This window comes from Aulonocara stuartgranti (genome assembly GCF_965226115.1).
Source record: "Aulonocara stuartgranti genome assembly, chromosome: 20".
In the NCBI taxonomy this organism is placed as follows: Eukaryota; Metazoa; Chordata; class Actinopteri; order Cichliformes; family Cichlidae; genus Aulonocara; species Aulonocara stuartgranti.
In genome coordinates this window covers 15303614-15317135 of record NC_138956.1, presented here as the reverse complement: position 1 = coordinate 15317135, position 13522 = coordinate 15303614, and the positions used below count along the sequence as shown (strand labels likewise).

The 13522-nt window shown below is 40.4% G+C and overlaps 1 protein-coding gene across 3 annotated transcripts in view; it reads left to right on the top strand.

Annotated features, from left to right (window-relative positions):
• The window catches only part of klhdc8b (kelch domain containing 8B), a 272795-nt gene that overhangs the window by 178343 nt on the left and 80930 nt on the right, over positions 1-13522 (top strand). For all 3 annotated transcript variants that reach the window (XM_082518063.1, XM_082518061.1, XM_082518062.1), the window contains exon 5: positions 2332-2556. In XM_082518063.1, coding sequence (XP_082374189.1) covers positions 2332-2556 — 225 coding nt within the window. The remainder of the gene's footprint in view (positions 1-2331; positions 2557-13522) is intronic.

Here is a 13522-nt window from a genome sequence, read left to right as displayed (position 1 = left end):
GCCACAGATTTTCTATGGGGTTGAGGTCTGGAGACTGGCTAGGCCACTCCAGGACTTTCGAATGCTTCTTACGGAGCCACTTCTTTGTTGCCCGGGCGGTGTGTTTTGGATCATTGTCATGTTGGAAGACCCAGCCTCGTTTCATCTTCAAAGTTCTCACTGATGGAAGGAGGTTTTGGCTCAAAATCTCACGATACATGGCCCCATTCATTCTGTCCTTAACACGGATCAGTCGTCCTGTCCCCTTGGCAGAAAAACAGCCCCATAGCATGATGTTTCCACCCCCATGCTTCACAGTAGGTATGGTGTTCTTGGGATGCAACTCAGTATTCTTCTTCCTCCAAACACGACGAGTTGAGTTTATACCAAAAAGTTCTACTTTGGTTTCATCTGACCACATGACATTCTCCCAATCCTCTGCTGTATCATCCATGTGCTCTCTGGCAAACTTCAGACGGGCCTGGACATGCACTGGCTTCAGCAGCGGAACACGTCTGGCACTGCGGGATTTGATTCCCTGCCGTTGTAGTGTGTTACTGATGGTGACCTTTGTTACTTTGGTCCCAGCTCTCTGCAGGTCATTCACCAGGTCCCCCTGTGTGGTTCTGGGATCTTTGCTCACCGTTCTCATGATCATTTTGACCCCACGGGATGAGATCTTGCGTGGAGCCCCAGATCGAGGGAGATTATCAGTGGTCTTGTATGTCTTCCATTTTCTGATGATTGCTCCCACAGTTGATTTTTTCACACCAAGCTGCTTGCCTATTGTAGATTCACTCTTCCCAGTCTGGTGCAGGTCTACAATACTTTTCCTGGTGTCCTTCGAAAGCTCTTTGGTCTTGGCCATGGCGGAGTTTGGAGTCTGACTGTTTGAGGCTGTGGACAGGTGTCTTTTATACAGATGATGAGTTCAAACAGGTGCCATTCATACAGGTAACGAGTGGGGGACAGAAAAGCTTCTTACAGAAGACATTACAGGTCTGTGAGAGCCAGAGATTTTCCTTGTTTGAGGTGACCAAATACTTATTTTCCACCCTAATTTACGAATAAAGTCTTTACAAATCCTACCATGTGAATTCATGGATTTTTTTTTCACATTCTGTCTCTCACAGTTGAAGTGTACCTCTGGTGCAAATTACTGACCTCTGTCGTAATTTTAAGTGGGGGAACTTGCACAATCGGTGGCTGACTAAATACTTTTTTGCCCCACTGTATGTATAATCTACATAACAGAGATACATCTGTTATATAGATTATACAGATGGCTTATTTTTGCTGAGCTGAATTTGGTTTAGAATGCAGCTCAGACCCGTGATTATATGTAGATTTGTGCAAAAGCTGTCTCCTTCAGTAGTGCAGCAGTCCAGATTCTCTGTTTTACACTTTTGCCAAAATGTTAGTCTGTGGAGTATTGCAGCAACACTAAAACCATATGTGAACTATGTACTCTCAAGGAAAACCATACACAGTAGATTCTGCTCCAATCAACCAAATCTTTTGCATGGAATCTCTTTTTCTCACATGTAATGCTTCCCACACAGTTCGACTCTTTGTCTCGCTACTGCTATCGATCTCTCTGCCACTCTGCCCACTCCAGCTGACCCTCTTCCACTTTCTTCTCTCACTCCTCCACATTCTGTTTTTCTCTTTCTATAATGCTTTCTATAATTTCTCTGTCACTCTCTCATATTCTTTACATTTCCCCCTTCTTTTTCCGCTGCCTCCCTCCCTATTTGCCTCTCACCCCTGGCCCCCACAGTGCTGCGCTGCTTTCAACCCCCCTGTTCCCATCATTCAAACTCTTACTGCCCGCTCCACGCAGGCTCTCTCTCTCTCTCTCTGTCTCACAAAGCTTGCCTTCCCCTTGTAGTCGTATTTTACAAGGTTAAGTTATGATTTGTGGAAGTAAACAACTCCTAAGTGTCCTAGGGGAGCTCCCTGCTGCTGTGCTCTCCTTTCAGCCCAAAATGAAATGTGGTCCCAGCGCTGGTCTGTGCACTCGCTAGACTTTGACATAAATGCCAAGGAAACTATGTGACAGGCACTGGGGATTAAAAAGCAATGAAACAGGAAATGGAAACAGGGACAAACAGTGTCACACAGAAAATTTGCATTTGTCCTTGGCTTGTTGTTTGTGCACATGATAATATTTCTGGGAATATATTTCATTTATGAGAAGGGGCATGCAGTTTCCATGTCTTCATGATAATACACAGGTGACTTTGTCAGTTTGCTCACATTTCACTTCTCTGGATTTTAATAGAATCTCTTGTAATTGTAAAGCTTTGTCATAATCATAAATTCATTGAATCTCTCTCCCCTCTCCTCCAGGTGGTCGCCAGGGAAAGATGCCGGTGACAGCACTGGAGGCTTTTGACCTGGAGATGAAGAGCTGGACACGTTATTCCTGCATCCCCAGCCGGAGGGTCTTTTCCTGCTGTGCTTCAAATGAGCGAAGCCTCTTCAGCCTTGGGGGCCTCCAGCAGCCGGGGCCGCATAACTTTTACTCCAGACCTCACTTTGTCAGCACCACGGAAGAGTATGATCTGGATCAAGGTAAGCTGTTATTTAACCCTGAAGGAAGTCATGAGTTTAAGATGACATTTTTAAGGTCGAACTCAAGGGATGAAATACAGCCTGAAGGAGCAGGAGCTTTCTGGGTGATCCATTAAACTGGTTAGGCAGCGGTTTTGATGCTTTCACTCTCTCTTTCACTCTCTTTAAATGGGTTTGAGTATTGGAGATTAGCCCATTATAGTTAGATGGCAAGTATTTTGTAAAATTTTCTACCTGTCCAATAGTGCTATACCTGCCTGACCACCGCAAATAAGGTAAATGGTTCTTATATAGAGCTTTTCTACTCTGTCTTGAGCACTCAAAGCGCTTTACACAACTTGTACATTCACCCATTCATATCAGTTTGCACAATGCACCCTTTTCTACTGTTTCTAAGTGCTTCCTAATTTTTATCCACATACATTCATACTCCAGTTGATGCACCGGAGAACAACATGGGGTTAGTATATTGCCCAAGGACACTTGGCATGCAGACTGGACATGTATATTTACATAATTTCTTTCTCTTCCTCCCTCATTTTCCACCTCCTCATCTTTCTCACTTCAAGCATTATATAATGAACTGAGCTCATGGCTCTAACACATGAAAATGTGCATAAACATGCCTATTTATGTCTCATATTGTGGCAATTACTTATTGTCAGCAGATCAGACACAAAATTCTCCCATCTCCGGACAGGTGACAATGAGTTGGCTAAAGAACAACAAGAAGGTTGTAAGTTAACATTATGGCGGCTAACATTAGGTTTGAGTATCCTAAAAATCACATTTTTCCTCTGAAAAACAATTTGATTACATTCTCACATCATAAGAGAGTTTATTCGCTAAGTGCCTGAGTCTATCATTGGTAGATCCACTTCAAAGAAAGTTTCAATAATCCCAGCTAACAGCAGCTAACAGCAGTGCTTACTGACAGAAATGTTCAGGATATCCTCAACAACTCACCTCGGTATCGCTGTAATCAGTTTGTCATCAATTTCGATGACACGCTGACTTATAGCGGACTCCCAGGACACCGGACAAATTGACACTGCAGTCATATTGACAGCTGAGGTAAATGACATTTGTCATACAGTGGCAAATGCATTTGAACTGGGATGTGAAAAAACAGAATTCAGTTTACGGCAATTAACAGACATGTGGAGTGCTCTTCCCACTCCCTTTCAATATGTAAATGAATCAGAACGGTAGCGATATTGAAATGTATTGATTTTTGTATAGTATTTTTTTCTCTTATTTTCTTTACTAAATGTACCTGTATATTGTGGTGGACAAATTTTACACACTGTGCCTTTAAAAAGGAGAAATTGCATAAAAGTTTAAAAGATAGATTAAACAGATATAAGCACAAACATATGCTTCCTTTCATAAAGAAAAAATAAAACAAACAAAGAATAAATAAATAAGGAAAAATCACACACACATACTTGCAATGATAATATAACAAATTATGTATTTATGTATGTGAATTATTGAAAATGTCAGGAATATTCTAAATTATGGAGCCTTATATTGCGTTATTTTAACATATACTGTTGTCATTTCAGTCTTGTGTCACAGCAAAGGCAGATAGTTAGAATGAACCATGTGTCAGCCTCACATAACACACAAAACTTTAAAAAACTACTCACATCCTTCCAGCTGAAGCCTTCTTATCGGGCTTTTCTTTCTGCACCTTAGCTTGTTAAATGAGCTGCCAAACAAATTTGCACAGCTACGATCAGTTTGCACAGCTAATTACCTGCTCATGTGCAGCACATTAAACCATCAACAACTTGCATTTCTCTCCGGCTGGTTAAGATCAAACATATGGAGCAAATGTTCTTCATTTCAGTGATTAAAACACACACACGCACACAAAGGAATGACGAACAGTGACTTCAGCGGGACGGCAGCAGGAGTGAGAATTTATTTTAGTGCGTTAACAATATAATGCTTTCATTATTTTAGTGTAGTGTTTTAATGTTTTGAAAATGGCTTTGCTTCACCGTCCTTTAATAGTGTCTGATTAAGTAAAGAAGGATCTCTCCTTTAATATGAAAAGGCTACAGGATGTTTAGTATTATCACAAAATGCAATAAGTTTAATGTGTCAAACAGGAACAGAGAGAAACAAGGCTTTTTACTACAATGAAGGGACTACAAATGCAAGCCTGGTTTAATAAAGTACTTTCTCCAGTTGAGGTAACTAAAGTTCCAAGTCCACTTTTAGAGCACTTCATGTACTTATGCTTGATAGACATCAAGCAAGCATAAGTACAAAACATCATAATTCGAGACACCAGTTTCTTTCTCAGTTCCTTTTTGCTGCTGTGGTCTGTGTTATCATACCTCAGCTGGCTTAAGGTGTATAGGATCTTGTCTGAATACAATGTATACATGCAGCGGTATCCTGGTTTCTTTCAAAATGCTGCAGCTTACAGGCTTAAATGTCATTTTGTTTAAAACTAACATAAACACAGGAATGGAGTGCTTCAGAACTTGACTGTAAGCAGGATACTCACCTCCATATAAGCTCACCTAATGTGCAGTTCGTGTTATGGATACTGCTGTGTTGTGCTAGTGTTAGGGTAAACAATATTCACATTCTTTCTTCTACTCCATTATTTGAAACTGTGGCACAATGGATGGCTGCTCAAATAGTCACGCCCTAACTTAAATTGTATAGGACAGCGGTCCACAAGCCAGGCCACAGACCAGTACGAGTTGAGGTTCAGGTGTAAATTTATAGTTTTCAAGGTTTCTATTGTCAGATATAAGCCAGTCTGTGGTGCAAAAAAAGTTGGGTACCGCTGGTATAGGACCCATGGAAGGAAATGTTATGTTATGTGTTCAACAGGGAGCATATATGATGAGGGACCCTTCTGAGGAATAGAACAAGAGGAGCTGTGGCCACCAATGAACACTAGAAAATGTTCAGACATGACCTAGACCACTGCAGAGCCATTTGAGATATACCCACCCAGGAGTAATTCAGACAAAGCAGTCCAGTTACTCTGCTTTATGAATTCCTGTATGCTTGAATAATTTCAGTAGATAAGAAGGAGAAGCTGCCTGGTAAACAGCCTAATGGAATCAGTGGTTGGGTATCTCACAGTGTGTGCTATGCCACCCTGGAGCACTTGGAATGGGGAATACAAAGCAGCCCAAATATGGGAAGATTATACATTAGTTGAGTCAGATCATATCAAATCAAATCCGCACTGTTGATGATGATGCTGCTGAATCCTGAGCAGTGAAAGAAATGGGCAAATGCTTCTACCACACGGTTTGTCGATTGACTCACTTTAAATGTTGCTGCATAAAACATGACTGAACAAATGCATGTGTGCAATGTTGGCAATAAATCTGATTTGAGTAATGAAAACACTTCAGGCGCTTAAAGGTGCCCTTAGCTGCTGCAAATCTGTCAATGATTTTAATTTTTTGCTTTATTAATACCTCAGGAGTCAAAACAGAGTGAATCATTAGGATTATGTGGGATATAAGCTTTAATTAACCCATATTGTTATTTAGTGATTTTTGTACAAGGATTATAACATATGCTCCAAATCCCATTTGAAGCATGAAATCAGAGTGTGGCTCCTCACATATACTATTAAGCTGTAATTAAGTCTGTTGTAGGCAAATGAGATATTTGATGTTACAGAAGGGTGAAAGCTGAGTGAAACGTTTTTAATATAGCACAAACAGTTCGTGTATCCTCAAAATCCACACATTTTAAGTAAAGTTAAGGGGTTTGATGTCATGTTGAAACTAAGCAGCAATATTGCCATAAACAATCTTTCATATATGCATATTTCTCTGGCACTTACATTCAGCAGGGAGCTTGTGGTTTAAGTGCAATGTTATACTGACTGTCAATCTGATTTGTAGACGTTTATTGCAGGATGTGAAGCCAGCTGCATCAGTCATTTGTTCTTCTGCAGATAAAGCCGAGATCTGTTTGTGTGCCTTCGGTGACAGATGATGATTCAAACACTGTCACCTTGCAATTCATGAGAACCCTTTCAAATGTGACATTTCGATCATGTGAGAAACATGGTCTTTAGCTGTCATCTCGCTTTCTATATATATATATATATATATATATATATATATATATATATATATATATGTGTGTGTGTGTGTGATTGCTTTGCCTTTTTTGCTTTCTTTCATAATTTATTATATATCTTTTACCATTTTTATACTTTCATATTGTTGTATATACTGTCATGGTCCGTGGTCCTGTGACTGTGGAATGCGTGATGCTCGGGTAGCTACACCCCCGGGCTGGGGGTGTGGCACACCTGCTCTCCATTGCGGTGATTACATGAAGATCTACTTAACCCGGCGCTGACGGATGCTCCACGCCAGTCCGTTAGTCACCCCACAGTGGTAACTAGACTTCCACGAAAGCGTGCATTCACTTCTGGTTGGAACTGTGTTGGAACTTGTGTCCAGGTTTTGACTCGGCGTCTGCCACCTGCCTGTCCTCCGGCTCAACTGGATCACTCGGTGCATCATCTGGCCCATTCGCTATCCCCACGGACTTCCTGCTCACGGACTGCCACACTTCCCTCCCGAGCTCCCACGGTCCCGATCCCGGCTTCCTCGTGTCATTGTTTCCCCCGGTTTTTGGTTCCTTGTTTTGCTCCCTAGTTTGCGTCCGGATCCTTTTGTGCACGCGCGCCGCGGCGCATGACAATATACACTACATCAGTGATTCTAAAACTGTTACCCATGGCCCAGAGAGCCATGATAGCCATGGTAGCCATGGGTTAAATTACTATAAATATTTATATATTTACAATAAAAACTGATGAACTGGAGTCATGTAATTTAAATTAGGTTTTTTTTTTTTTTACGTCTTTGGCAGACCAGTTTTTGATAAAGAACTACACCATGTCAAGTAAAAAGAGACCAAAAGGCCAAATCATGATGTGACAAAAACATTTTCCTCATCTTCACCACTCCTTCTTCTTTTTCTTCAAAGGAACAAAGAAAAGTAGTGATTGATGGTAAATGGACTGATTCCTATATAGCACTTTTCTGCTCTCGCAGAGTACTCAAACCGCTCTATACAACATGCCACATTCACCCAATCACACCCATTCTCTCAAGCACTTTCTCTATACTGAGTGCTTTCTAACTACATTCAAGCACATTCATACTCCGATGAATGCATCGGAGAGTAACTTGGGTTAGTATCTTGCCCAAGGATGCTTGACATGCAGACTGGAGTAGCCATCCCCATTGATTGAAAATAAGTGCAAAAAATTGAGGAAAAAAGTAATTTAAGATCATAGTTGCACACAGTACAACACATCATCTCTCACATCATCTATAATTGACTGAGACAGGACTCTCTTCCAGACACTCTAAACCAAGGCACAATGTACATTTCAATTCCTTTCATTTTAAATATGTTTATATTGTCTATCCTGTAAAATAGTCAGATGTCTATTCATATTAATGTACAGAATTCACCTGCTTGCTGCTACTACTGCACATTCACCCAATGTATATACTATATATATATATAATGTTCTTCCTCTACCCCCCCCCCCCCCCCCCCCATTTTTGCACATGTCGAGGACTGTGTGTTATACTTGTATAACTATGCATGTGACAAATAAAGAACCTTGAACCTTGATTTAGCACATTTGTCTAAGCTAAATGAAAAGATAATGGACAATGACGCATCACAATTGCAATAGAACAGTAATCCCCTATCAGACTGTTATCAAGTTATGACGCAAGGAAGCAAGCTAGCATGTAAGTGCATGCAATCTGTTTGTGATAATCAGTGTTGGGAAGGTTACTTTTAAAATGTATTCCATTACAGAATACAGAATACATGCCCCAAAATGTATTCTGTAACGTATTCCGTTACGTTACTCAATGACAGTAACGTATTCTGAATACTTTGGACTACTTAATATATTATCATGCTTTTTACAACAACGTGAATATACTATTGCTGTGTGATTTATTACTATTACTGAAGGTCCGCGACTCCGAACTGTAGTAAAGGGACCTCTGACTAATACGGCGGGGTCCCTGTCGGCTCGTAGCCGAAAAATAGCTTTACTTTGTTGTGTGGGTCAACTTTTCTTGCGAGAGACAGAGAGAGGCGTTGAAAGGCTGCTCCAACGGAACTTATTGTTTCGGAGGAAAACGCTAACACAGTGTACAGTCGAGTCTTAATAGCTTACTTACAACTGGGTTCGTCAGGCACTCTTCTTGGCTGCAGTGGTTATTATTATATTTACATGCTTCCAGCTCCCGTTTTTCCTCGATGACAACTCGTACCTTTCCACTCCCCTTTTTCTCCCTCCTCGCGCTCACAGACCCATAACGTGTATGGCAGTCCATTCTCCCTGCAGCACGGACTACACTACCCATGATGCTACATTCTTTAGAGCTATGCTTGTAGCCTTCTGCCTGTTAGCTTAGCACAACAATAACAACGAAAAGGCGCTCTCTCACCCAGGAAACACACAGTCGCAGAGAGAGAGAGAGCGTGTCGCCCTGTAACCATGGCAACCGTAACGCTGCCGCCTGGAACAACAGAACGTAGCTGTCAAACAAAACCCAAACAGTCCTGACCCGCGACAAAATGAAACAGGAAAGTACCGCAGTGTAATCCATTTATTTCAACAAAGTAACTGTATTCTGAATACCAGCTTTTTAAACGGTAACTGTAACGGAATACAGTTACTCATATTTTGTATTTTAAATACGTAACGGCGGTACATGTATTCCGTTACTCCCCAACACTGGTGATAATACAGCATTTGAAATGAAATGCAATGACCAGACAAGCACCAGCTGTAACGGAGCTCCCATCGTGGGTTTACTCTTGTTTGACGGAACCAAAAGATGATGTTGAGACAGCTGAGTTTCTGTTGTCAAAATACCAATGTCAGGCTTCAAAAACCCTAAATGGGGGCTACTGTGATTTTTCTTTTTTTCTGTTAATGCTATTACGGCTGTGGATGCTCATATGGCCAAAGCATCACATAATGATGTCATCATGCACAGTGAATGCCTCTGAGTGAGAAGCTCTTGCTTTAGACTCTGAACATTTGGTTTCTGACAGTTTTTTCTACTCTTTGCTTGTGTCACACACTTGATGACCTGAAAGGATGCAACAAAGATGCCTGAACATGTTTTGAACTGCAAATCATGCAAAGCTAGAATCACTGAGCTCAAAAAGTATTGGACTGGAAATTAGGGAATTTTAACTAATGTAAAATTAATAAATTGTTATTACTCTTTATTAATTATTGATTATTAATTGTAAATTAATCTGATAATAATAATCATCACTATTGGAAGAGTGAAATGTTGTTGTCATAGCGAGTTCAGGCTGTGCTTGTGAAAGCCAAGAGATGATGCTGTTAAATCTTATTCTGTACAAATACAATTTTTTGGATTTCTATGAGAAAAATAGTAAGCAAGGATTCTTGTGTGATTATTTGGAATTTTGGGAACAAACTAGATAAAGAGGTCAGTTCCCTCAAAATGGCAAGCATTCTCAATGGTGTGGGCATTAAGTAGGATATGTAAGTGCTCAATTCAAGGCTAGAGTCTGCCCTTTTCAAGCAGCATGACTGAAAAATGTCTAAGTGCATACTGAATCTCAAGTAGCCTCAGAGACTGAAACGGGTCCCCTAGAGTTTAAATGCTGTTAGATGCAGCAATGCAATGTCTCAAAATATCCTCAGTCAAGCTGTGATGATTCATAGTCGTAGATAGATAAATAGATGACCATAGTGCCGCTTACTCCGCAATGAGTCGTGATTTGATTCTGCTTTCAAGAGCTGCGGAATGAAAAGAAAGCTGAGTTTGGACTTTGAAAGAAAGATTGAACACACAAAGAGATATTATTAACTGAGGCCAAGATTTTCAGTGTTTTGGACACAAAGTGGAAAGCAATACATTTTTAAATTTTGAAGTCTTTATAGCTTTGACTAATCTGCCAAATATTCTTTGCATTTAATCACTAACTTAGCATTCTTGTCTTTACTTTGATAAACCAAGACTCACAGTGAAATCTGTGGCAGTTTCTCTGCAGAGGCACTGATGCTCAGATGGTTCACCTTAATATGTGCTGGGTTTCAAAAAGAATACATTATAAAGGGTGTAGAAGTAGTTGTGGAAGTCATGACCAATGCTGTGTTTCTAAGTTGTTGTTGAGCTTTTTTTCCTGTTTAATTCTATTCAGTGAAAGAAAAGAAATTAACTAATTGGTCTGAAAGTCTGGTTGCTGTAGCTCAGGAGGTAGACTGGACATCTATTTATCTGTGGCTCAATCCCCGGCTGCTCCAACCAAATTTCCTTAGGCAAATACTAGGCCCAGGTTGCTCTCTGATGCATTCATCACAGTGTGAAAGTATTTAAGCATGAGAACAAAAAAGTGCTTTGGTGAATTAGGTGAGTTGTAGTAAGTACTCAGGTAGAGGAATTATAACACAGTATCGAATAGCCCAGGGATGGGGCAACTCCAGGCCTCAAGGGCCGGTGTCCTGCAGGATTTAGATGTGTACTTGAACCAACACAGCTGATCTAAATGGCTAAATTATCTCCTCAACATGTCTTGAAGTTTTCCAGAGTCCTGGAAATGAACTAATCATTTGATTCAGGTATCTTGACCCAGGGTGATTTGCCTCATTGAGGCCGGAAGTTCCGCACCCCTGGAATAGGCCCACTAGCTACAGTTCAGCTGTTAGTGGGGCTCATGCTTAAACATTTACATTTTTATTTTTTTCAAGGAAAAGGGAAAAACTGTATGGCTTCTTACTAGAAGAGTGTGTGTGCTGAACTGATTTAGGTCTGCAGTGCAGACCTTTCACCAGCTGAGAACATTTAGAGCAGCGATGTCAAACTCATTTTACATCACCTCTTAAATGAGCTGAACCAGTGAAGTTTCCTTTTTTGTCGGTTTAAAGAAGTTTAACTAAACATTTAATTCCTGAGATGTCTTAATATAAGAAAAATAACTGCAAATTATAACAGTACCTATCAGCTTTTCTGTATGATAAAGGAATGCTGCTAGTTAATGGTTAATCAGTTAGCACAACTCTTTGGGCTTTAATTAATGTAGCTCACTGTGCAGAAATTATAAACTTTAAAAATGATAAATAAATAAATTGTAAATTTTGTGAAGTAATTATCAATTTTATATATTTTTTTAAAACTTCTGATACTACAAAAGACACATATAGATTTTAGACAATGAAAAAAAAAGAAGGAACTTTTCTGTTATTTACTTATTTAGCTATTACTCTCTTACTTTGGTGTAGTATGAATAGCCACAGGGAGGTCTTTATCAGTAGAAAAGGCTTTAAAACCTATTAAAATACATTTGAAAAGTGAAAATGTATTCCCTCTTTCTGTCGGATTTAATCTTTGCCGGGTCACTTCTGGCCCCCTGCCCTTATATTTAACACCCCAGAAAGACCCTTGGAGCTCAAGAAGTTAAAGCATAATAAAACAAAAAACATAATAAAGAAGACTCGGGACTGTTGCGTGGCTAGAATGGAATATCAGACAAGAACAGGATATCATTGGGACTGAACTGATCTCCTCAGTTCTCAAACATTGATGGATTTTTGCTCAGTAGTGCTACAGTGAATAAAATATGGGATTCAAATGTGAGATTTGCAGATTATTGCATTGTTTTCATTTACATTTTACACAGCTTCCCATTTTATGGTATTGTTTTTGTTATGTTTTTCTCTTCTGTTTGTAAGGGAACATGTGTGTTGGAGAAACTGGAGGGAAGTGTTTCACTTTGTGTGGATGTGTGGGGGATTATGTTGCTGCTCCCTTGTGAAAAGATCAGTGTGTGTGTGTGTGTGTGTGTGTGTGTGCGTGTAGTACTGTCTGTATGTACATTTGTGTCAAATCAAGCAAGTCTAACCCTGATTCCTGTTAACAAAGGCTCTTTTTGCCCCTCTGAAGCGGCTCAGGTTTAATGGGTTTGACTTTGAAGAATTGAGGCCTTGGCTCTGAGGCTACGCTCAAATCAGCCCCTATTTTTGAAATTTGCCAACTTTTTGTGTGTGTAATACCAGTTCATATAACAAAACAGTGTACAAAGTCAACATAGAATCAGCTTTGCCCTGACTTCCACAAAAAGGTGAAAGAGGTAATGCTAATGGGATGCAGTTGTGGAACAGCCATAAACAAATAAAAACTAGGCATGTAGCTTCCAGCTCTAGAGAGTGAAGCCAAAGTGAAAGTGCCTTAAACATTTCTTCTTTTTAAAGGCCACCAGGGGGCTGTGAACTTGTGGTCCTAAACAGGCCTCAGGCTTGACCTCAATAAAAAGTTTCTCAGTCACTCATTTTGCTTCATATTAAATAAAACATTAGGCCCATTTCAGAGATTCTGGTGATTTCAGAGAGGAGGCTTTATATCTGTCATTCAGGTGTGTGCTCATTGGTTAAGGACGTTTGTTGGACAAGTCATTAGCCGGTGCTTTTTGGAGGTATGATTGTTGGCTAACAACTTGTTAGAAGCACCATGTTGATCGTTATAGTAAATACAACAATTATTTTATGCTATGTGTGTTTGAGGTTTTCTAAAACAAGTCTTCATGCAGGAGCTAGTTAGAAACTGTCCTCTCCCCCTTCCTCTTCACCCTCTACACCACAGACTTCAGCCACTGCACAGAGACATGCCATCTTCAGAAGTTTTCTGATGACTCTGCGGTGGTTGGATGCATCAGCAGGGATGATGAGACAGAGTACCGGGCTGTGGTCGACTCCTTTGTCACGTGGTGTGAGCAGAATCATCTGCAGCTCAACGTGGCAAAGACCAAGGAACTGATCGTGGACTTCAGGAAGACCAGGAAACACTTGACCCCTGTTTCAATTCAGGGGGTCAGTGTTGACATTGTGGAGGACTATAAATACCTTGGAGTACACATTGACAATAAACTGGACTGGGCT